Source organism: Cyprinodon variegatus, unplaced genomic scaffold (genome assembly GCF_000732505.1).
Source record: "Cyprinodon variegatus isolate N-32 unplaced genomic scaffold, C_variegatus-1.0 Scaffold324, whole genome shotgun sequence".
NCBI classification, from domain to species: Eukaryota; Metazoa; Chordata; class Actinopteri; order Cyprinodontiformes; family Cyprinodontidae; genus Cyprinodon; species Cyprinodon variegatus.
Window position 1 is genome coordinate 660,201 of NW_015150777.1, and position 26,600 is coordinate 686,800.

The following is a 26,600-nucleotide window of genomic DNA, read 5'->3' on the forward strand; positions in this document are numbered from 1 at the left end:
TGACATCATTTTATTGCTAATGGTTTTCCACCATTTTGATTCAGATTTTCCTTGTATGTGTAGATAGTATCAACTGTATTTAGTTTAGTTAGCTAATTTCATAGTTTTTAAATGGAATATGTTTAAGCTGTAGTTGGAACTGCTTTTACTAATTAATTATAATTTTAAAAATGGGTGGCACAATTAATTTATTCCACTAGTGCACATATTTAGCTGTTTCAGCTTGACTGGCTACTCATATCCCAGTTTTATCTGTTTTCCCAACACAAAACCACATTGGCGTGGTCTACTAAAGTGAATACATGTTAAATAAACTAACTAAATGCTGAACATATAAATCTGCATCTTGAAAAATTTAAGAATAGATTGCATTTCTATACTATTCCATTTGAGGCATGTGAGAGGGTGACGGTTATATACTCAATACTAGCAGAGTGATATCTATTCTAGCTATTCAACAAATACCAATTCAAAATGTAAATTCAGTACACTGGTTAAACCATGGGACATCACACTTGTAGACAGCACAATAATATTTCCATGTATACAGTTTATTTGCAAAACGTGTTTGCTAAATTTTACTAAAGGATGCATCTACTTGGTAAAATGTTAAATACAGCTGATAAAAAAAAAAAAAAAAAATATTACCCAGGGACCACTGGGTCTCACTGAATGCAGACAATGCCATTTTCTATATCAGGCTGCTGTCTAATCTAACAGTCTCCCTGCGTATCTGTGTGCACTGCTGCATTGTTTCTGTTGCACTTTAATTTCTTCAAACAAATTAATTTTGTTTACTCATGGTTAAAAGGAAAGTCCTTTTATTTGTCGAGTAGTGAAAGGCAATCAGTGGAATAAAGTTTCAAATGAAATCCAACTAAAAATGTTAATAAGCCAGAAACCATGGAGACATCAGGGGAAACCGAGCACGAGGAGCCAGGCAGAGACGAGGTAGGAAGACCACAGCAATGAGGAACCACAGACGACAAGAAACCAGCAAAGAGTGACAGCACAGAGAGACTATATATGGCTGACTGAACAAAGGCAGGGCTAACGAGCTGATAAGCAGCAGGTGTGAGTGGAGAGCAGTCTAGGAAGGAGCTAGAGGAAAGGAGACCAATACAAGAGGGCATTAAATATAAAATAAATAAAAATAGATAAAATAGATAAAGAATAAAAATATGAAAAATAATTAAAGTGTTAAAGGAGGGGCCATATTTTGTCATGTAACATGAAATCCACTTCTGTAAAATTATTAATGAGCCCATAAGCGCAGTAAAACTTTGCTCTTTGTATATTTGTTAACACATTGATTGTAAGACATAAGCTGCCTCTGAAATGCCTATTCCTGTTTAAGTGCAGAATATGCATTATGTGAAAAAGATTTCGTCCAAACGTTTATTTTGTTGGTTACTGCTGCAGGTACTGATTTATTAACAGGAGATAAACATTTAAGCGGGTTTAACTAACGTATTCTTAAACTAAAAATGTTGAAATATTTGATATATAAATCAATAATAAACTGTGAGAAAAATCTTAAAAAACTGAGCTCAACACCTGGTTACAGTTAAGTTAATAGTTACCTGTATAATACATTAACAGGGCAGGTTTATCTTTTTTCTTCAATTTTAGGAAGTTTGCAGGATTATGTCTTGCTGTATCAACATTTAGTTCACTTATGTTTACTAATTTATTAAAAGAAATCTAATTATAAACTCTGAGATGTTTTTTCTGTTTTTTTCTCCTGGCTGCAACCCTAAAATAGTTTCTTTGACAGTGAAACATTCTCTGCATCAAAGAAAATCTCTCTCTATTTGATGTTGTGTTATTTAAGGAACAAAGATTAAATAAAGCAAAGTGTCCAGACAGTAGTCATCTCGACAATTAAATAGGAGCTGAGACAGTTTCATCTTTTTGTCTGGGTTTTGGTTCAGCTAAGGCTCACAGATAAGGTGCATGGAGTTTCATTAAGGATCAAAGACAGTCTGGGACCTCTTAAAGGCCAAAGAAAGGGTCTCATATACATAATAAACTTAGCCAGGTGTGTCCACACTCTGGATGTCAATTTATTTTGCAGTTGAAATAAAAAAAAAAGAAGAAAAAAAAAAGATAAGAAAAGAAAAAAATGTGTGAAAAGTATGAAACTACCTGGAGTGAAGGGCATTCCTGATGCCACATTTGGGTCCCATTTTGAATCTCTTGAATCTGGCGTCAGTCTGTTTGGGCATCTGTAAGCTTAATGTTTTTTTTTCTTTCTTCATGGCTTTGTCAGTAGCAGAGGATATCTGAGTCCAGGGGGGGATTTACCATTAGGCAATACTAGGCAGTTGCCTAGGCCCTCAAATTCCTGGGGGTCTCATAAAACTCTGTGTACATTTAAGGTTAATGCAACTATTCCTTATTCCTTCTTAATGTTTTAGATAAAGATCCTTCCGCTAAAATGCCATCAGAACGCTTATTATATTAAGTGTGTCTCAGGCCCACTGATCTCTATTTATTCACTGGATTTCTGATTGGTAGTACGGGATTTAAGTGAAGCCACCGGCCTCCATATTGGTACTCCCTAGTTAGACCGATCACAATGTAAACAATATGTGTGCTACAGCATAGTACAACGATGATGTTCTCATTTTCAGGGTGACTTAAGACTTTTAATTTTATCACTTTGACACACATTTGCTGTTTCATAGCAAAAGTAGATTACTTTAAATTATAATAGAAAATAAATAGGTAAATCACATTGCATAGTCATTATGAAGTCAATGAAGTCTATAAATCATGAAATATAACATATTATACAAATCAATCACAATAAAATTAATTTGTTAATGGAGCATAGTAATACAGATGTGCCAAAAATGCTAAATGTAATATCCAAGTATTTATAACATTGTATTACAGTATTTACATGTTACATGTCTCATATTGCATGCTATATATATATATATATATATATATATATATATATATATATATATATATATATATATATATATATATATATATATATATATATGTTTGAGTTGCTTTTTTTTCCCGTCAATATAACTTCAGCAAAGTGAGCTTAGTGCTTGGAAAAAATCTTTCATTCTTTTTGAGACAGCATGGAAACAACTAAAAAAAAGGGACAAGAAGAGAGGGACAACACATAGAACAAATAATGTATGCCTATTAAAATGTCTGTATCTGTATAATGGGTCTATTTTAATTGTTGTCTTCTCAATTAATAGGGCCCCCTGCCTGTCTTTATTTAGGATCCCAAATTTCCTAAATCCAGCCATGTCTGAGTCAGCATATTGAAAGATAAAGGCTATGATTTAAACTTCTGTCTCAATGACAGATCTGCTTGCTTTGATCAGATTTTGTTAACCTGCCTGCAGTGATGAAATATTTTAATTCAGCGTGCACGGTGGGTCAAAATCTATTTCAGTTTGTTTTGGCTCCTCCCAGCATATGATGTTTTCAGAGCTCCTCTCCCAGAATAATCTTCTAAGTTCCCACTAAACAATAAGGCCTTCAATCTTCTTTTAACAATGCAGGTTAATTACAAACATACTGTCCTCATGGTACTCTCAGAATTTAGACAAGAGTTTGTATTCAGTGTTTTCATGTAAATAGTAATGACACCTTAAAAAAACTACATTTAAAAGAGATAACATTTTTATTTTTTCCTTTCCTTTTGAATGAGGATTAATTCAGTCGAATGACTACCTGATAAAAGTTGTTTTTTTTGACCAAACTAAAAACAAAAGTTTTAGCTCTTTTGATAAAATGTAGTTACTTCTACTTTAACTCTAACTGCACAAATACCACATACAATAAAAAAAACCTGTGGCTTTATTTATGATGATAACAGGATTCATCCAAAGCTTAAGTTGGGCAGCACTGTGGTGCTTTATCTTTTTATTCTAGCAACGAATTGACTGGACATTATTTATAAAGAATATTCAAACAAATCAAATTAGATTAAAAGTCTCATAAGCCTTTGTCTGCAGCCATGAAGAAATGAGAAAAGGAAAAAAATAATAATATAAGTAAAACATTTTTAATGAGGCACTTATAAATTGTCACCCTTAAAAGAAAAACATGTTTTTTCTTTTAAACACAGTAGCTCAACAATAACCAAAAAAGCACCAGAAAAAAAATGGTCTCCTTCAACAAAAGCAGAAAAAATCTGCAGTATTTCCATCAAGTTGATTTGGTTATCCAGTGTAAATATCTGCCATAAATTGCATGAAATTCTTTAAGTTTCAATAAAAACCTGATATTCTCTAACCTTTGATCCGAGGTACCCAAAAGTTATACTCAATAAGAGTAGCACCACATCATGATGTTTTTACTCTAGTAGAATTCAGATGTAGCCATCCGGGAATAGACTAAATATTGAAAACAATCTAGCCCCCTCCTGGCCCCCTGGTACATTTGATCTAGAACCGCCACTGGTTACAGCACCCCTGTCTTTAACCTAGATGAAGTGGCGTTGACCTATTATTCTTCTTAGACAAATAAACAACAAATAATAATAACGAAAAAAAAAAACGTAACACGCAGACTCTGTTGCCTTGTTTGTCAGCGCTAAAAGCAACAGAATGCTCACTGGGGGGACGCGGAATTTACAGTCAGGAACGATTTAGTTATTTCCGAGGGGCTCCTGAAGGCAGCATGAGGCAATAGCTCGGTGCGGGAGGTCGAACCGATCCAGACCACTCAGCCTTCATCCTCATCCGCTGCTGCAGCATCAGGACCCCTCCCCGCTCCATCCACAGCGCTTAAGGACGGTAAGAGCGCACCCCCCCCCACCCCCTTCACAGACACATCCATCAGTCCATCCATCAGAGCAGGTCGGACAGCCTCTGTCTGTCCCTCCATCCATCCCTCCATCAGACGGAGACGCGCAGGGCTGCGTGGAGAGAGGCTTAGATTATGCTGCTTGCTTCTTTTCCTTTTTATTTATCTAAAGGAATCTGTCATCATCGGCTGGAAAATCTGTAAATATATGAGCTTCAGTGTTCAGGGAATCGCTTCATCAAATGTGAGTAAAATTGGATCATGGAGAAAAAAATCCATGGATTTTCATCAGAGGCATTCTTGCATTTCTCTGCACGCAGCTGGTTCATTTCTCCTTTATTTTTACATGTTATGCATTTTTATGTCTATTTTTTTCTATTTTTTTTCTCTATTTTTTTTGTCTATTTTGAAAAAAATATGAGGGAAATGAAATGCATTTTTAATGTTTTCTTGCATCTTCTATTTCCTCTCCTCACCCAGATCCTGTAGGATGATGCTGCAGTTTGTTTAAATGTGTGAGCTGTTAGGGCCTGCAGCCTCCCTTACTTGTGGCGCTCAATCTCTCAGCTGCCCTCAGTAGATCCAGGAGAGCCTCATTTTTTAGGGTGGTTAAAAACAGGCCCAAACATAACAGCTGAGGAGAATTTTCAATTGGTCCCCAGCAGGGTGTAGATTAGGTTGAACTCAATGGATGACTACCATCTTATGCAACTGGCTGGAACAGCAAAAAAAAAAAAAGCCTAAAAATAGCAGAGAGAGACAACCTGACTGCTGTTTTAATCCTGAAACATACTAAGAAGGGACTTTTTGTTTCTCATTTTAATGTTGGTTATTTTGACACAAAACTCTATGGCATGTATTTGTTCTGCCACTGAGCCAGGTGAGCCCAATCTGCACAAATTAATTCAGTGTGCAGATTGGACTCACCAGTGACTGGGCAAAACAAATACATGCCATGTAGATGACATGTTGACTCCACATCTCTCACCTCTGCTCATATGGTGTTTATGTTTACAAAAAACTAAAAGAAGGCTTCATGTTGATTTTTTGTGAATTTTAACATATTATTTATAAAAAGGAAAAATCTAGATGTGGAGAACTAAGGTTCGCTGGTTGTCTGGCACACTAAAGGAGTTCAAGTTAAAGAGAATCACAAGAAGAGAGATTCAGCAAAAAAGATATTCCTTTGGTTAGGGCTTTGGATGGAATACCATCAGGGGTAATCATCTGGCAAAGAGAGAAGGGCGAGAAGCCCAAAAAGCCCTTAAACAAGGTCAGAGCCCGAAATAATAGAACGAGAGATCCAAGACCATTCCTCAGGTCCATAACCTTCCCAATCCACCAGATACTGAAGACCCCCTCTTCGACCAAGACCATCCAAAATCCTTCACACAATAAAGGCCGGATCACGGGTGATTGGTGGGGGACTGGAAGGATGGTAAAGAGGACTAGACAGGACAGGCTTGATCAGAGAGATGTGAAAAACAGGAAGAACCTTTAAATGATCCAGCAGCTTGAGGTGAACTGCAGAGCAGCTGAACACTGCCTGGATTTCAAAGGAACCTGGGAAAGAGTTTGCGATTAGAAGCCTTTTAGTTAATGTCAAAAGTTGATAGCCAAACCCTTTATCCAGGTGAGTACTTGGGAGCAGGAGTCCTTCTCCGATTGGCTAGACGTTAATTTGTTTTCACTGACCGGTTATAGGGTTGGTTGGTATCCTACAGTAGAGAGGACCCAAATGGAGACAGGAAGTGAGACAGTTATGTGCATATTTGACCCAAGGCAACTAAGTACTCCATGATGATGGGTGTGACAAACAGAGGCAGCTGAGTGATGCCTCAAGCTCAAGGATTTATGCTTTCGAATTGACTATTTGTTTTGGGTATGAAAACCTAAACTGAGTAGTCTTTGCCCCAAAGAAAAGCAAAACTCCTTTCAGACCCTGAATACTAATTGCTGGCTCCTGTCTGACAGGATTTCATAAGGGACTCCGTGAAGGCGAAAAACATGATTAAACAGGAGCTGAGCTGTCTCAAGGAGGATGGAAGTCAACAAAGAAGGATGAGGTGGCAGGCTTTGGAGAAGTGGTTGATTATAGCGAGGATGGTGGTGAAACCCTTAGATGGTAGTAGTCCAGTAAAAAGATCCAAGGCAATATGAGACCACTGATGTTTAAGGATAAGCAATGGTTGAAGAAGACCACTTGGAGGCTGGTGACTAGCTTTGTTGCTGGCACATACTGGAGACTCTTGAAGATTTTAATATCCTTATATTGCAGGCTCCAGAAATTTCATTAAGGAGTGTGATTTCAGTGTGTGTTTGGTTGATTTCAGGATGGCAGGAGAATTTGGCATGTGGGCCCAGATAATGAGGCAGGACCTAAGAGAAAGCAGGAACATAAACCCGGTTTGGAGGTCCAGTGTGAAGGGTACGGTTTGGAGCGCTGAGCTTCCAGGACTTGATCCTTTATTTCTATGATAAGGCCCCCACAATTCAGGAAGGTTTAATGAAAGTTGGGATAATGGTCACTGGAGTGTTGCCTTGAGAGAGCATCAGGTTTTTTGTTTCTAGAGCCTGGGCAGTAAGAAATGATGAAGATAAAAAGGGAAAACAGAGACCAACGTTTGTCTAGGTTTCAGATGTTGTGCCTTTCGGAGATAGGACAGCTTCTTGTGGTCAGTCCACAAAATGACAGGATGTTCAGCCCCCTCCAACCAGTTGAGAAATGTTCTCAGGTGTGCAGCAACATGTGTCAGCCCAGCAACCTGCAAAGAACCTCTCTTTGACAGGGAGTTCACTTACACCAGAAAAACAGCAAAACCCCAGAGACCCTAACAAAGGGTTTCTTTAAAATGAATAAAAGGATGACACATACATAAAATATAAAATCAAACATAAAGTCTTTAAAGTTATATAATTCTAATACAGGTGCAGCACTGACAGGCTTAAAAGGGTCACTTTGACTTCAGATTACTCAACCTGTTCTAACATTTGAGTACTCAATCAAGTAGGCCAGTTCTCTTCAGGTTCTTAAGAAGGTCTTATTAAGCTAGTAGAGGGCTCTTTGTGATCACTTGTTTTTTTTAGCATGCATAAAAAGATAAATGCTACAATTTGGTGGTACCATTTAGGGTACTGGCTTCAAATTGTTGGACACCTTTGTTCCAATCATTTTCATATCTGTAGGAATATAAAACCCTGCAGCTAACTTTGCAGTATGCTTCAGTACAGTACAAGTGCTTCTCAGGCGCTCAGTAATTTCCTGCCTTCTACCGTGGTAGGGGGCTACAGGTACAATACGTTTTAATTAAATGTTCTTAGTATTATGTATGCAACAGTTGGCTAGAAGGTTATGGTGCTTCCCTGTGATTTAGCTGTTCTTCAACAGTCTAAGTCATTTAAGACAACGGCATGGTCAGAACCTTGCTGGACCCTTTCGGAAATTTTTTCTTTGGGTGAGTCCAGGCTTCAGTCTGACAGACCACCTTTGAATGAATCAGAGAGGAGATTTAAAGCCAGATTCTTTTGTCCTGAAAGATGATCTGGAATCCTGGGCTGACATAATAAACACTATTGTTAAAGAATAGGATGCCGCTCGAGGTTGTGAGAAAAGGCAGACGAGCAAATATGTTTGGTTATATAATATTGGCAGCCTGTTGGGGCCCTGGGTATAATAGGAGGAAGCAGGGAGAGTGTAGCCATGATGTGTGGTCCTGGAGTGAGAATTTAAAGCATCATTGCTTTACACCATCACCCTGTCACACCCACATCATGTTGGCAGAGCTCCAAGTAAGATATTTCAGCTCTGTTGGTACATATGTTCTGCTCTTCTGCTGCTCTGGTTTTAAGCAACAGGATAAGACCAAATACGGTTCCCTTAATTCATGATTTGGGAGGTGGTTTATAAGTTAGTGTGCTGATAGTTTAAACTGAGCAGTTTTTCCCTTAGTGATCAGTACCACTTATTATGCACATGACAAGTCTCTAGTTCATCCTGTTTTTATAATATTATCTAACTAAGCTCTGCTGTGTCTTGCCTTGATTTGGAAATAGCTTTTCTTGCTTTTGTTTCTTCATGGTTGGATTAATGCAATGTTCTGCACACGTCTTAGCAAAATATCACTAGAACTGTCGATATGTTGCTGTTAGGCGTTCGATGTGGCTCCAGTCTTGATGCAAGAACTCTGGGTTCATTTTAGAGTTCAGTTTAAGAATCCTTATGAGCTCCTCACCTGTCAACCACATATTTGTTTTTGCAGTGAAAGGTTCATCATATATATTTTTTTTTACTTACCTTCATGTATATAAAAAAAAAAAAAAGATTTCTCATTTGATTAAATATGAAAATCCCTACATTTTTAAGTCTGTGAATTCAACCACCTATTGCTTTCTGTAAAGATAACCTTATTGTAGTTACTTAATTTTGCGAATACATGTAATTCATTTAAAGGAAAATGTTTATTGTGCTGCATTTTTCAACCCATTAAAAGTAAGTCCTAATTTATGGATCCTAAATAGGCTTATATTAAAACTTTATATAAAAAAAAATATTCAACTCATTAAGCTCCGCTCACTGTCCGCAATACCAGTCGCTGTCTGATATTGTTTCAATTATATTTAAAAGTTATAAAGGAGCCTGCTGCATATCTTTCTTTTTTATATTGATTAAACTCATTTTGTTGTCAACTAAACAGTTGATACTTAGATTATAAACAAGCCCTTCTGAGACACTGGAGGTTTGCATCCTTTGTTGAGATCTTTTGTCTTCTGACCTTTTTACACAATCTGAAGCTCAGGTCCGCCATGATTCTGGAAAAAGTGTCTCTTAAGTAACATAGTTTTATGAACTCATCATCCAACTGGAATGAGATCAGCTCAGATTCTTTGTACTGGTAGATCCTCCAGCAGAAAGAGCCAGAGTAGCACACCCTTACCGCTCTTCCCCTGCAGACATCCAGGATGCTTTAGTGGTGGGTGAAGCCGAACGCTGAGCTCAGCAGGAAGGGACAGGGCGGGGACAGATTGGATGCCCAGTAACAGGAACCATCTCTGTGCTGAGCTGAGAGCGTACTCAGCTCTGCTGAAATGAAACCCTGCAGTATGAACATCTGTTCCCTTCACAGACTAAATCTGTCATTCCAGAGCTGCTGTTTGACTCCAGTATTAAACAAAATCAAAGTAATCCTGGATGACAAAAGCAAACACAAGGATCTTCACCAATGCAAGCAGTGATAGCTTCCATGGTTACGGTATATGGTTTAATATAATGTTTTAAACCTCATTGCTTCTAAATGCATCACATTTTACCTCAATATATATAAAAAGTCTATATTTAAATATGCAAGAGAATAAGAATTTTGCACAAAAAAAAAAAATCTTTATATAAATAGTCTTAGGCCAGAATTTTTGATATGTAATTTAAACAAAAACAGATTTGCAACTTTGTGATGAGGATATTGCAGAGTATTAAGACTAAACAATATACTAACCAGATATCTAATAGAAAATCCATTTGACTGTTTTATCTGCTTTTACTAGATAAGTCAGAAGCAGAAAAAAAAGAAGATGTATTTCCTTAAAGCCATGTTGCACTTCATAGGCAAATATTTGCACCCTTTTCTCTAAGGATACAAATCCAGAGGTAAAGAAGATGAGCTCTGAGCAGGGGTGGGCTGACCATGGGGAGCAATGCGACATACTCCCTGTAGCCTGGATGCTTGTCTGGCCTACTTAGTGGCTGTAAAATGCAGAGACCAGTGCCACTGTTTGGGTTGCACTTGACTTTTTAAAATAAAAAAATCAATTCCTTTCCATTGCATTAACTTGATAACTTCCTTGCTGAAGTCCCCACAGACTGACCAGTAGCAATTAGGAAAACACAGGTGCACATATGATATGGTGCACGTCCAGCCGCTAGCCTGCCTGTATAGCTTGTAAAATGGAGGGAGAGAGACAGTTAAGAAGAAAATAGCTTTTAAAATAAGAGGGAGAGAGAGAAAGAGAGTAAAAAAAAAAGAAGAGCTGCTAGTATCAGCTGTGCTGCAACACCTTCTTTATAGATGTTGAAGCTAGGCCTGTTTGTCAGTGTAATCCTGGTTCCCTGACTGTGACTAACTATATGTGTTCTTGTTCATCCTCTGACATGGGAGCTGGCTCGGAGCTTGCCTGTGGAGCTGGTTGACAGTTGCCCTTTTTATTTCTGCTTCTTTCTGTATGTCTTCTTCTGTCTCCTTGAACCCCAGTCTGCCTAGGCCTAGGCCGCTCACACTCAGCCTGGTTCTGCTGAAGTTTTCCTCTCCACTGTCGCTACAAGCATGCTTGGTGTGACCGATTGCCTTCGAGACAATGAGTCAATGCAATCAGCTGGTTCTCCTTAGATAGAAAACTTTGTACCAATCTGATTTTATGATCAGGTTGAATTGTCTCTGTCTCTGTAAAGAGCCGTTAGATGATATGTGTTGTGAATTGGCCCAATATAAATAAAATAAATTGAATTAAATAGTAAAGTCCTGTAAAATAACGTTGGGAAACAGCTAAGACATAAACACTAGTGATGAAAAAGTGAAAACCACTTTGAGGAACCTGAAATTACTAACAAATGTTAGAAATGCTACAAAGTCTAGAAATTTAGACTTTGGTTGCACTTCATAAGCCTGGGTAAAAGATTATATTATTAATAAAATCCTCTATTATCTAATCAGGAAACATCCGAACAAGATTAAGAACATACCGGTATTTGTTTTGAACTTGCTAATGCACATCAATTAGTGAACTTAAATTGATGGTGCTTTTAGAATCTTTTATTTGCTGTTATCATCACATTATAAAAGGGAAGTTAACATTTTCATCACACCATCAAGATTTATTCTTATCCCCACCAAAACCAGAAAAATAGGATAGACTGTTACACCTGATCCATGAGTAAATACTCTTTTCCCGTAGCCAAACTAGCATCTGTAAATGTATGAAGGGCTATTTTCAGATGCATCCAACTTTTAGTTTGAGGTTATTTCAATCATTTGTCAGAGAAAACCACAACACATTCAGGCTGCATGTTAGACATTGTTGCGTTCCTACAGGGCATGATAACTACAGTATTATAACCATTTAAATAAGAATAATACTTTTTTTGTATTGTCTTTGTAGACAGAGACTGTCATTCAGGTAATTTAAAATTGTCCAAGTCAAATTAGCCAAAGGAATAATATTTCTGCCCATAGATAGACTTAGAATATTATTGATTATAAATGATTGGCTTCATATTTATAGTTTCATAGTAATAGATTTTTAACCATAATTAGATCTTTTAAACCAATAAACAAAGACTGCTGCACTCCAGGCTCACTTCAGTGCTGTGTTTATTTCCCTGGAGGCTCACTTCTTCACTTTTAATACATCGGGCAGAGAAAGCAGAAGGTACAACTCAGCTCCATGTCATGGTTATGTCCCTCAGAGGACATGTCTGCTGGAGTTTCTCCTCATATCTTTGTGTCCCTGCAGCTTTGAGTCATATTTCAGTCAAATACTGAATTCCTTAACTGCACTGCTTCTGTGTGGCTTTCATTGTTTTTTTGTGTGTCATGCATGACACAAAAAAACATGACATGCCAAGGAGGAACATTCCATCTGAAAGAAATCCAACTTTCATTTTTAGATAACTTCCTTTTAAATCATTAATTAACCAGATTTTTTGAGAATTTTTAAAGATACTAGAGCTGTATAAACATATTTTTAGAGAATCTCTCATAGAGCCAAATCGATTCCAACACTCAAAACTCCAGTTTTTTACCCTTGTTTTGCTTTTTTTTTGGTTAAGTCTAAGAAATGTAACAGAAACGAGAAACGACATAGCCATTTCTCAAGGATCTGTCAACACCTGAGCTTCATCTCACAAGACTTCAACCTACTTTTTGTTTTTTTAGTGTATGTTAGCATCATAACCAGAAGTACATATTTATATGTTTGGATCCCTCAAAATTGATAAAACAATAATTTATATATATATATTTTTTTTTATTGGCATTGAAACAGTATAGATGTTCTGTTGATTTAATATTTTAATAAATTATTTGTTGATGAAAATTAGAAAAAAAGTGTGTAATTTGAATGACTGTAAAGTTTTACGGAGGTTTATTCAAAAGTTTACATGTAGAAATTGTGGCACGATCTGTAAAAAGCTAAAATTAAACATTATCCTGTAGAAAAATGAGAACAGCTGAAATATATCATCTAAACTAGTTGCATTCATTTGTAGTGTTTCTATATCAGACTTTATTGGCTAAATGTGAGTGTAATTACAGTACAGTGACATGAGCAGCCCTGATGAGATTAATGATTCTCTCTGATCACTCATAATGAAGCAAAGTTATTGCTTTCGTTATGCAAGAATACCATCAATCGGTGTCAAATGATAACTGAATCTCAATATAAAACAGGTCATTGCTTGAAAGTTTGACTGCCTTAAAGCCTCAGTGTAATTTCATTTTAAATGACTAAAGAGTGTTTAAAATTATTGGTACAAAAAATTGTCATATTTTGTCATATTTTTAACTGCTGCCAGTATTGCATCACTTAGAATCAGTCATAGTGGTATGTATGATAAGTGTTCCACATTTAAAAAATAGAAACTGTTTGCATTAGGGTCTTAAAACCAGTGGCCTGGGTTTGGTTGTGACTTGAAATGAAAACGTGCAGCTGCCTTTGGCATCTTCAGAGCTTTTCCCATCATGCACCAGATGCGGGAGTGTGTAGGCTCACTATGATTTGGATTCATCCTGGGAGGCTGTATGCACCCACTCATCATTAGACCGCTCATTTCTTCTCGAGCTCTTTGCTCTCTTCTAATCTAAGTAAAACCCTTAAATATCATCGACCTTCAGATAGCGAACTCATGTTAAAGTGGTATGGATCTGTTATAGCTTTATGTTAAAGTTATAAACCCCAGCCCTGCTTTTATTTATTTATTTATTTTTTATTTAAAACATCCAGACTTCCTTCTTATTTTTAAAAGTGAACTGAATCAGGGGTTCAGTGCTTATATAAATATTACTGGAAATTCTGGCTACTTGGTAGCAAGATGTAAACAAGCTAACCAAAATGTAAAAAGGCTCTTCCAGTGAATGTCTCATCGGGATTTATTCATAAAATGCAAGGACAGCCACTGCTGAGCCAGAGAAACCCACTAAGAACAAAACTGCACTCTCTAATGTGAAATATGAACAAGGTTCATCTCCAGGTGTTTGCACACATAAGGTCATTTGGTGTTTGGATGTATGAGGTCCAATTTACTGAAAATATAGAAAACAGATAAAGAAATAACGAAGCCAGTTAAAAATAGTTTCCATCCAATAAATAAAATAGGCTACTGTATATAGATTAAATTTGTTTAAGCTATTTTATATAAATAAATTCATATTAGGTAAAGTAAAATAATAGGCCCTCCAAACTACGGGGCACTCCTTAAAACTTGTAAAAATGGAAGTATATTCCACTGCATATGCATAAGTTTAAACAGAGATTTTCTGATAAATCCAACCTTTAATCAAGATTTTCAGTGGAGAAACAATTTGTGGGAAATTACTTTTTTTTTCTTTTGTTAAAATAGTTAGACCAGTAATGGCAGGGCTCAGGGGTTAGGGGTTCAGAAGTAGAAAAAAAAACATTGTTTGTGTTTTGTGATTTAATATACACACTAAGCAGTGGATAAACCAACACATTGTTGCCTCTGAAAGGGTGAGGCTTTAATCTCTCATTTATGGAGGCATGGAAGTGACTCTATGCATGAGATCCATGGGTCATCCATTTATGGACGTAAAGAGAAATACAAAAACCTTTTAGCAACAAACACCCCTGGTGGGTCTGGTCTCAAATAGTGGATTAATATGTGTAAAAGCAGGTCACAGCTATTATTAATTTATTTTATTTATTTATTTTTTTCTTTATTTAACCAGGTAAACCCCATTGAGATCTGGATCTCATTTTCAAGGGGGACTTGGGAAGAGATCTGCAATACACTGCAACCTGGTTACAAAAAATAAAACCAATTAATACATATGCACGAATTCAAAACAATAAAAACTATTTAAAAGCAGTGACACTGTTTCATAGAAGCTTGTTGTCTATCTTTAAGAACTGCTCCAAATAAGTCCAATGAAATATTGTCTGACATCTTGAGCTCAGACTGGAGCTGATTCCACGCTGTAGGAGCAAACACACTGAATGCTTTCTTGCCTTTAGTTCGAACATGAGGAACATGTAGAAGAATAAAGTCATTAGAGTGTAAAAAATGTGAACTACTACATCTATGCAAAAGAGAGCTTAAGTATGTTGGTGTTAGTCCAAGGAGAGATTTATATATTAGGATCATCAAATGATTGTTTCTTCGAACACTTAAAGGAGGCCAATCAGCTTTTGCATAAAAATCACAATGATGTATCAAACGTCTGCTACCAGTTATAAGCATTAAAGCACAATGATAAACAGTATTCAGTGATTTCAGACATTTGGTTGAAGCATTCATATATAAATCTTCATAATCCAGAAGTGGCAGGAATGTTGCCGCTACGAATTTACTTCTAGCTTTGAGTGAGAAACACGATCCATTTCGATAATAAAACCCAATCTTTTTCAATGTTTGTAATAGATTTACTATGTGATTTTTAAAAGAAAGATCATTATCTAGAATAAAACCAAGATATTTATAATTACTCACAAACTCAATTTGTGCACCTACTGCAGTTGTAGATAATGAAGGGATTCCTGGTAGTTTAGCAGAGTGTGAGAAAACCATTGCCTTAGTCTTATCCACATTCATGGTTTAATCATAATTATGGTGGGGGTGGGCTGTGTGATGCCTTTTCTCTCTTGAAAGTCCAAGGAACCTTGTAGAATGGTGTGAACTCAGATTGTAAATCACCCCATGGCTTTCGTCAGAAAATGAAAATGGGTCCAATTGGTTCATTCAGCGGGGGGAGAAAGGCTTGGACAGAACTGACAAGAAACATTTAGGCTGAGCTGAAGGGAGGAGAGCATCACATAGGGACTCCCTCTCTTTAGTTTTGTGCAGCATTATAGATAAATAGTCTTATGGTTAATAAGGGGATTGTTACACAGTGTTTATAGCAGGGGAGCCAATCATTCTGCTAAGTGGGATTTCTGTCAAATTAATTGGTTCTTAATAAAGGCAATTTTCTTCTCCTGAATAAATGTCTTAAAGGTTAGATCTTGAATTTTTATGTTTTTTTCCCCAGTCATTTTTATGTTGTGGGAAAGTGCTGTAAATAGCAAACGTGATTTATAGCTTGTTTTTGCTACAATACCTCTGAAAAGAACAGCTGAATAGAATCTAGAAATTGGCTTTTAGATTAACCTTAAAGATTAATGTACTTCAGATTCCAATGACAGGAGGACATTCCTCGTATTTTTGTACATGCAATCAGCTCACATTGCTGTATTTTCAGAGAACAGGTTGAATTTCCTCTCTATGGATTTTATTGTTCAGTGAGAGGCGCTATGGTGACTCAGAGGTTGGTTTTTATTGAACAACCTGGATAATAAAAGCAGCCTCCTCGTTGCTGCAGCCATTTTCTGTCTCAGAGCCCATGAGGCTCAGCGAGGGGCGGATTTCCCCTATTCGACTCGGTTAATCCTCTGTTATTAGAGCCAAGCATTCGGCCAAACTACATACATAAGTCTGTGAGGTCCACACTGTGTTAAGAGAATGGGATCCCATGAAAAGATGAATAAAGGTGTGGACATAACCGAAAATGTTTTTATATCTTTTGCAATTGGACTGAGAGGAGCGAGACGTTTGATTGGGTGCCTCACATGACGAGCTTTTAAATCAGCTGTAAGCTGTCGGTGTCAACATTTTTAGGATTTAGTGTCACTTTTATTCACATCTGAGTTTTTTCCCCTGTTTCAGACTCAAACAGCTGAGACTGATATCAGTTCTGAGGTTGTTAAAAAACCAAAAAGAAAAAAAAAAAGGCATAAATTGCCAGTTAGGGGTTTGGAAGATGCGGTCCAGTTGCTATCAATATTATAATTTATCAAATTTACATTCATTCACTCATATAATTAGTAAGTTAAGAAGTGTTAAATTTGAAATAAAAACACTTAGTCATAAATATATCTATGTTAATGTTTATGTTTATGTACTTATTCAAAAATAAATGTGAACTTCCAGTTAGATTTTCAGTTTCATTTTCTTAACTTTGACAATGTTCTTTGTTGCACGTTGCAAGACTTTTTGTGATAATGTCTAATGTCACTGACTCTTTAAATTGGGTATTTTGTCTGATTTTGCACTAAGTACAGATTGTACCTTTAGAATATGCTCCGCTTTCCTCTGTCATCATTTGCAGATACATATCTTCACTTCGCTGAATCTGATAAAGGTCAAATATTGATTGCAGGATTTAGGAATAGCTCCAACAAAGTGATTTCCAAAAAGCTATGAGATGAAACTGGCTTTGATTCTGTCAAGTCAGGTTGTAGACAGTCAAAAGTAAACCTTTAAAAGAAAAGCCAAGCTGTTATACCAGTGTATCTCAAAAGATCATGGTGGAATCTATTTTCTTGGAAGGAAGGAACTACTTAAAACTCATGCAGGGCACTGGATGTAAAGAGCTTGAGGAGTTTAGTTTATAAATAACTAAACAAGATGCTTTTATTTTAACTTTCACTCTTGCATCTGGTCGATTCATTCTGCTGAATAAAATAAAATACCACATCAAAATTGTAGTCTTCACATCATCATTGTTGACCTAAACAATTTGCAAAGGATATTTATTAATGGAATAAAACACTGTTGCAAAGAAAGTAACAATATAAGGCTAACAAATACAGTTCATTGCATACTGCACTGCTCTTTTCTGTAAATGTGAAAGAAAGAGTAGCTTCTGCATGAATTTAACATCAACGTTCAACAGGTTTTCTGCTAAGTTTAGGTTCTTCTAATTAAGGGTCTGCAAGCTAATAAAGCTGCTGCTGGTGTTGTCCTTGTGCAGCATGTGATGCTGCGCACATGCTCTCATGCAATGAATGCCTCCCCTCCCTCTGACAGAAATGCTGCAATGCGTCTTCCTCAGCTAGCACTGGGTCAGTGTAACCACAGCAGCAGGTGGAGCTTTACCATATAAACAGCCAATGAGACTGATAGCAGAGGATTTTTTTTATATGTTTGCCGTGTTGCTGTATTTGTTAATAATTTGACCCATTAGTGTAGGTTTTAGTACAGAGAGCAATTTATAAAGAGTGGAAACGGGTGGGGGGGTTGAAGATGCCTGCAAGGGATCCATCCTCACTAAATGATTCAAACATTAAAGTGAAATTAAAGAAGAAGCTCTGAATTTTTTTTAACTTATCTTTGAAGTACAACCTTATTTATGTCTCATTTTTCAAAAAATTTAATTACAGTTTCAATGACCTTCAAATTTTGCTTCCTAATCAAAGTATTTGAGCTGCAGCATCAATAATGTTGGACAGAAATTTAAGTTATACCTTTTGGATCATAGTGACATCTCTTTTCAAGTTTTTTTTTGTTGGCTGCTGGCTCCATCTGATAATCACAGGAAATGCTTTGTGTTTAAGAGCAGGTCTGATTTTTTTTGTTTTGTTTGTTTTTTGTAGGTCAGAGAACTCTTCAGTACCAGAATGATGTCCTTCAGACTGTAGTGTTGGTGAACCCATCAGAGGAAACCGTTTGTTTAGAGGTGCGTCTCCTTCCATAAGACACCCTGATGAGAAAATTTGTAGCAATTATGGATGATAAACTTTTATTAATATGAAAACATGCAGTTTTACCATCCATCCTCCCTTTTATATATGGCCAGTGAGGACTTGGCGAGGTTTTACAGATGTGTTTTGGTCCACCTCTCTTTCCCAAATGTTGAATATGATCAAAAGTCTTAATGAGACAGGTCTTTTTAATGTTTAAAGATGTCTTAGGTTTTAAAAAAGAAAATAGTCACCTGAAATAAAAAGATACTAATTTTGTTCTTGAGAAGAAAAACAGTCTGATTTTCTTAGATGATCTATTTTTGGTATTAAATGAAATAGAGGTTGCATCCGTACAGAAGCTGTCAAAATATTCATTTTAACTACCTAGCAGCTCTTTAGTTTGGGTCTGAATGTTTGAACTTTTTGTTATTGATGTTTAACGAAGATGTTTAACTGTCTTTGTTGGAACATTTTCTTTTACAGTTATTAACCTGGCTAATGCCATGCTACACATTTAAGACATTCCACAGAGTATTTTGCTTTTGATTCGTGATTTTTTTTGTGTGTTTGTCCTTCACCCAGACAAGTTATTTGATTACTGACGCTGCTACTAATAAGTTGCTCGTTCTGAGCGGCCTGAGTTCTGACCAGGGAGGTGACATTCTTCTGGAAAGTGGAGCTTTCACTTGGCAACACTTTTCTGATATCATCTCTAACCCTCAAGTAAGCTTTTGACTTCATAAAGCCATAGACTCTTCAGATTAATAAATGTATGATAAATGTATTATAGAGCTCCCTCTCCTCTGTTTCTGCATTTTAGGTCATTGAAGTCCTGTCCAGGGCCTCCTCAGAGCTCCAATCCAAGCTTACTGTTTCTTGCCAGGGAGACGGAGGCTGGAGCTCCCTGGGCCAAAGCCAGGAGCAGCAGCCACTCCTTAATAGTCTTGAATATCGCTTAAACCCTGAGCCCCATCTACCCAACATGGATGGAGTCACAGAGTTCACAGAATATGTCTCGGAAACAGTGGATGTACCATCACCTTTCGAGCTTCTGGAGCCACCAACCTCTGGTGGGTTTCTGAAGCTGTCCAAACCTTGCTGCTATATATTTCCTGGAGGCAGGGGAGACTCTGCTCTTTTTGCCGTCAATGGATTCAACATCCTTGTGGATGGAGGGTCAGAGAGGAAGGCCTGCTTCTGGAAGTTAGTTCGACACCTAGATAGGATCGATTCAGTCCTGCTCACTCACATTGGAGCAGACAACCTGCCTGGAATAAATGGGTTGTTCCAAAGAAAGATTGCAGAGCAGGAAGAAGAAAAGAACCAGGGGTGTGGTTCCAGTAGTAATAGTGACTGGATGAAGAACTTAATTTCCCCTGAGCTTGGGATTGTGTTTTTTAATGTCCCTGAAAAGCTAAGGATGCCAGAGTCTACAATGAAGGTAAAGCGGAGCATTGAAGAAGCATCTCTCACATTGCAATACCTCAACAAGCTTGGCATAACACCAGAGCCTCTTCACAGGGTAGTCAGCAACACCATTGAACCAATAACACTGTTCCACAAACTTGGTGTGGGAAAGCTTGATATGTACATCTTGAACCCTGTAAAGGAAAGCAAAGAAATGCAGTTTTTGATGCAAAAATGGGCAGGGAATAGTAAAGCCAAGACAGGAATCATGATGTCGAATGGAAAGGAAGGAGAAATTTCTGTCCCTTATCTAACTTCGGTTACTGCTTTAATTATTTGGATCCCACACCGACCCACAGAAAAGATAGTGCGCGTTCTGTTTCCTGGAAATGCACCGCAAAATAAAATCTTTGAGGGCCTTGAGAAGTTAAAACACCTGGATTTCCTGCGATACCCAGTGGCCACTCAGAAAGACATATCATCTGGCGCACCACCCGCAATCATCAAGCAAACTAAAATAAGGTCAAGAACAGACAGCAAAGAGAGTCTCAAATCTTCCCCAAAACCTCATGCTAAAGCTTCTAAGAAAGAAGCCAGTGGACAAGAGGAGGAGTCAAAAAGTGAAGCCACTAAAGACAATAAAGTTGAGAAGAAAGAGGAGAAGAAACCCAAAAGTGACAGTTTAAAAGCCACCAAACAGCAAAAAAACAGTGAGGTGGCTCCTGGGGCCGAGAAGATACCAAAAAAGAAAATTTCCAAGGAAAAATCTACAAAAAAAGAGAAAGCATCTAAGATGGATGAAAAGAAAGACAAGGAGAAGAAGGAAACCAAAAAAGAAAAGGTAAAGAAAGATGAGAATATAAGGAAGGAAGAGAAAAAGGAGAGCAAGGCAAAGGATGACAAAAAGAAAGACCAAGGTAAACCGGAGCTGAGAAAAATCACCAAGCCTGACCTGAAGCCGCTCACCCCTGAAGTGAGAAAAACTCTGCATAAGGCCAAGGGTCTGGCTAAGCCGAAGTCTGACAAAAATAAAGCTGTTAAAGATGAAGCAAACGAGAAAAGGCCAGTTCCAAAGAACATCACTGAAGAGGTCGCAGCAGCAGCTCTGGCTGATAGGTCCATCATGTCCTCACCAGAAGACCTCACTGAGGACTTTGAGGCTCTAAAACAAGAGGAGATTTCCAAACAGAAGACAGGGTTTGTCCATAGTGATGTAATTCCAGTCAACTCAAATACTAAAGTTTCTTCTCAAGCTGTGCCCGATGAGAAAATAATGTCCACCATGGAGGTTAAGCTTGTTGGATCTGAATCCCCTGTTACTCAAGAAGACAACAAAAGCAATCAAGTTCTGGCTACTCAACAAAAAGATGTGAGTCATGGCTTTGACAAGTATGAAGAGGAGAAAACAGAGAGATGTGACTTTTTAAAAGAAACCGTGAGTGACAGATCCAAGAAAAGTGAGAGCTCAGAGGAGGAGGGTGATGTGATTGAGAAAGCTGAACTAGAAGGGACAGAAGATGATGAGGTCATGAAAATAAAAACAGAGGAGGTGAAAAAGGAGTGGGACACCAAACCAGCTGAGCAAAAAACAGCCACTGCACCTCTACCAGTCTCTGCCTCTGAACAGTTTTCCTTCATCCAAGATGAGACCATCCCTGGATACTCAGAGACAGAGCAGACAATTTCTGATGAGGAGATTCACGAGGAACCTGAAGACAAGATCCCACAGCTGCGTTACGATGTGGGTTCCTATGAAATTTCTGTTCCAGATGTTCCAGGTACATTTGAATCCATGCACGGGATTAAAGAGATGAAGAGTTCTGTAGTTTGTGGTGCTCCAGATGTCAAACCTAAAGCTATTGTGGGAAGTCAGGAGCCTGAGCTTGCACCATATCCTGCCATCATTGCTGCTCCTCTTGCAGAAGAGGAGCATATCTCTTCTGCAACATCTATCACAGACTATGACAGACTATCATCTTTTGCTACCTCTGTGGCTGAGGACCAATCAATTGCCTCTGTTACGGCACCTCAGACAGAAGACATCGGGAGGAATTCCCTCTTGTTGGAAACCATGAACAGTGCTCCATCACGTGCGGAGGCTGCCCAAGGGAAAGACTATCTCCATTCAGCAGGTACCATATCTCCCACCTCCTCCCTGGAGGATGACAAGTGCTTTAAATCTCCGTCCTCTGATGAATATCAACCCAACATTCCAGAGATAGATAGTGATGCAAAGACCAAAACAGTCCATGAAGAAGAAGATGATGAGGAAGATGAGGATGAAGACCAAACTCCAAATGTTGACATTCCCCTGGGAAAACTTCAAGAGGGCTATGAACAAGCTACCTCCTTGATGCACCAAGAATTACTGAAATCTCCCTCCACTGGCATTCCTTCACAGCCTGTCAAGGAAGACCAGACTCTAATTGGTGCAGAAGAATTCAAGACCACTGCTGATGTAAAAACTATCTCACCCCCTCCATCTTTCTCTCCTGGGCTAGAGTCCAGGTCCAGGCAGGACAGTGAGGAGAGATGCTTTAGTCCTGATGATAGTACCATGAAATTGGCCTCACCCACACAGTCAGTGCCCACAAGCAGTGGCTACTCTCCAACAGAAGAAAAGGTTTTAAAAGCAGAAGAAAAAGATGAGGGACTGACGACTGCTAAGGCTGAAATACATAAAACTGACAGATCGGTTACCATCTCAGATAATACCTCCTTTATTGGCTTGCCAGGTGACAAAACAGCTTTCGAAGCATCTGAGGAATCAGATGAGGACAGTGAGGATGACTATTACACCAAAAAGGAGTTAAAGCCTGTTTTAAAAGCTAAACTCATGGAAGCAAAAGAGGGTTGCTTTTTAGATGATGACTTTGAAGGGAAATGTGCAAAGACAGAACCGGGAGCTCAGAGTTCAGACAAGATACAAGTGTCCATTAGCACTATGGAAAAAACCAAACCAAAAGTGATGTTTTCTGATGAAGACGATGAAGACGATGAAAAGGATGGCGGCTCTAAAATCCTTTCAGATGAAAAAGACCAAGTGGAGAAAACTGATATTACCATCACAGAGTCAGAGAAAAGTGTCCATTTCAGTCTTTATGAATGTCCAGAGAAAGAGAGCCGAGAGAGGGCAGTGTATACAAGACAGGACACACCATATGTCCATGGCAAAACATTCTCTTATGGTGATATTTATGACAGCAAAACAAGCTCGGAGGAGTCTGATTTGTATCGAGAAGAGTCTCAAGATAAGGTAGAGCAAGTATCTTCAAAGACTGAAGCAGATTTGCACAAAGATGAATCTCCATCACAAGACATGTTATCGGACAAGGTGTTAGAAAAAGAAGTAAAAGAGTATTCCACCTCTGATTGGATTGAGTCTAAGAGTACATCAGCCACAGATCAACTTGAAAAAGAGGTGAAAGAAAAAGAAACATTTGTTTATAGTCAGACTAGTCGTTTCCCTTCAGTGGCTGACAGACCTGAAGCTTCAACCACTTGTTTAAAGTCAGAAGAGGATCATGCTCCCATCACAAAGCCCCCGACTTTCACCTCAGTCACATCCGGCTACAGCGAGAAAAGTGCATGTTTAGAGATTGATATGCGGAAATTTACAGCAAGGGATGAAGAGGATTATGATGATGATGAAGTTCTTGATGACGATGAGGAGGAGGAAGAGGAGGATGAAGATGCAATTGATTCTGACACTGAGAAAGGTGCCAAAGAGAAATCTGAGAAAGAAGCAAAAAGTCCAGTTAGTGAAATGCTAGCCTCAAACCGACCTGAATTCATCGTTTCTATGGCGGGATACAGTTACAACAGTCAAGTAAAGCCAAGCATTACAGAAACCAGTTCAAGTTCAGGAACCAAGGCTGAAGATGAAGCCCAGGCTGAGTTCTCCTGTGTCAATGGAAAACCAGTTCATGCAGGAGCTACCAGTTTGTCTAGCTACTCCTCAGGTTTTGAAGATTCGTACAAGAAAGACTTGTTTATGTCAAGTCAGAGTGGAGACAAAGATAAAATAGATTCTCCTTTTAAATCAAGTGAGGATGGCTACTATCGAAGCCAAAAAGACAGCATTGAATTTGAGAAACAAAAGACACCAGATATTCTGAGTAAGAGCTCATTGGAAACAAACTTTCAGTACACAACCACAGCTGCTGCCCCGGGCTACTCATCTTCTTCAGCATACAGCTACTCATCCTCCACCTCAGGCTCACTATCCACTAGCCGACAGTTTGGAGAGGAGCTAGAGACACCTGCGTCTGCCGAGCCTCCCTTTGAGTATTCCTCATTTAAAGATGAACACTCGCTTGTCATGGATTCTCCTTTCTCCAGCTCAGCTGGCGCTAAAGATGATTATCTTGAAGTCTCTGAGAAGCAAATCACTGTAACAACCACGGCAGAGTCCAGCTCGAGTTTAGCTCGCTTCTCACCCCTCAGTCCTTTTGAGGAGGTCAAATCCTTTCCAGCTGTCTCATCTGCAACTACAACTCAAGAGAAGGAACATGGAGCTCCGATAGGTGGAGTTTCTGATAAAGCACCTCGATCGGACTGCTTCTATAAGCCTGAATGGCCTGAGGATACAAAGCTGGACACAGCTGCTGGGTTTGGGGCCTCTGTGGGTCCTTTCGCAGACTTCTCAATGAATAAAGAGGCAGCCAGTGCTGCTTTGTTTGGCGTAACTTCCTCTCCTCGACCTGACATTGAAGGCAAACATTACTTTGAGGAGACTGATAGCAGTGAGGAGGAGGATGAGGAGGCATATCTGCGTAAAATGACCCAGAAGTCTCCTTCCACTGGTCCTACAAGTAGCCTTCCATTTTGTGATAAGCCATTGGCTGCAGCCTTCAGTGGAAAGACAAGTGATGCACGTCCAGATTCTCTTGGCTCTTACATGTCGACACCACTTCAGACCACTAAGTCAGACACAACAAATGGCCCGACAGAGGTATGCACAAGTAGTACCCTTCCTTCTGCGGTAACGACAGGTGGAGCACTTTCAGCATCAGCTAAATTGGAGTCCAAAGAGGGAGCAGCAGGTTACATTCGGAGTTCCTATGAGTGGGAAATGCCTAAGCCTCAAATGGGGATGGTGCCTGGAGACTCCCCTCCTCATTACCGCCATGATGATGAGTTTGAGGAGGAATGTGAGATGGAGCCAGAGCACCCCCCTCGCCCACTTTCCCTTGCCTCTGCTGATCAGCAGTTTCGCTCACCATTCTTTGCAGAAGAGTGTAGCCGAGGTGAGCAGGATGATGATGATGATGATGATGACAGTGATCAAGACCTACCCATAGGAGCAACCTCTTCTTACACCAGCCGCACCTCCCCTGGATACTCATCTTCTGAATTCAGGCAGCGTAAAGAAGACTTGTCGCCATCCTTCATCAACCCCTGCATGAGGCAGTTTTCTAGTGACGAGCATGACAAAGAGGAAGGCCACAGAAGTGATCAGTCACAGGAGGGAGAAGAACACGACCTATCAGTCAAGAAGAGAGCTCACAAACAACCCCATGTTCAACACACTCATTGCAGAGACAGCAGCACTCTGTACCAGGCTGGTGGTATGTCTGCAGGGCTGTGTCTGGCCACAGAGGACACCCCGCCTACCTCTGTCAGCGAGTCTCTACCCTCTCAGTCAGAGTCAGATCTGCATCCTGGTACTGAAGAGTACCCCTCAGTTGTTGGTGAAGGCAACATGGACTCAGACGAGGATGGAGAATATATGCCGATTGATAAATCTGCTACCGGTCGAAGTAGCCATCATTCTGCTTCCAGGAGTAGCCATGACCCTCCTCCTGCACCAGTATTGGACCCACATCCTCACCCTCCACACCCAGATGTCTGCATGGTGGATCCTGACACTTTAGCTAATGGTTCTCTGAAGAAGGAACCAAAAGCAAAAAGCCTAAAAAAATCTTCAGGAAAAACAAAATCAGCATCTCCTGCCAGGCGTAGGAGGTCTCCCATGCCTGTAAAACAGACCTCACCACGGAGCGCCTCTCTGAAGAAAAAGGACACCGACAAGAGCTCACGTATGTCTCGTCTGTCGGACGGACAAGGCTCAAAAGACGATGACCTCTCCAGATCCAGCTATAACGTTGGCAAAGGGCTGACAAATGGTGTCAAAACCAGCTCAGGTGAGCAAATGCAAAGTAAAATGTAAAAAGGCTGCATCAGTTTTGACATTGACTTGTCTGATTTCATCTAAAACATAAAAATAGATAAAAATGCCACTCCTGGTCGATATAAGTAAAAATATGAAATAAGCAGTCCTATTTTTAAGGAACATAATCTTACATTATTTTTTATTCTTTCTCTGATTTCAGTACATTTATTCATAAGGTATAAAAACCATAAGAAATACTTTTTAAAGCATTTATTAGGGTTATCATTTTTCGTAAAACTACCTTAAGTCAAGAGGATTGTGTTCATCCTTCTATAGTTATTTAAAAATGTTCACAAGAAGCATAACATGAAAAACATATCTATGTTTTTTAAAGGGATTTGTAGCAGAAATAATATTTGCACCACCTGTGATTGTGTTAAAATGGTTTATTTCTTAAGACCATTTTTTCCCCCTTATTAAAAGGAATTAGGTAGATGTTTTCATTTTGCCTAATTTTTTATTGGGGTGTGATTATGCTTGAAATAAAGGTCATTTTGAAGGATGTATA

General features: G+C 38.7%; 1 protein-coding gene across 2 annotated transcripts in view; it reads left to right on the forward strand.

Moving 5' to 3' along the window:
* The window catches only part of map1a (microtubule associated protein 1A), a 41,861-nt gene extending 15,757 nt beyond the window's left edge, over window positions 1–26,104 (forward strand). Inside the window, exons 1-4 of one of the 2 annotated variants that reach the window (XM_015384811.1) lie at window positions 4,734–4,778; window positions 18,421–18,503; window positions 19,093–19,233; window positions 19,331–26,104. In XM_015384811.1, the coding sequence (XP_015240297.1) occupies window positions 19,493–26,089 (6,597 nt within the window). In that variant the 5' untranslated portion in view covers window positions 4,734–4,778; window positions 18,421–18,503; window positions 19,093–19,233; window positions 19,331–19,492 and the 3' untranslated portion in view covers window positions 26,090–26,104. Of the gene's footprint in view, window positions 1–4,733; window positions 4,779–18,420; window positions 18,504–19,092; window positions 19,234–19,330 lie in introns of those variants that run through there. The other variant, XM_015384810.1, reaches the window with a different exon arrangement.
* Window positions 26,105–26,600: the final 496 nt, after the last annotated feature.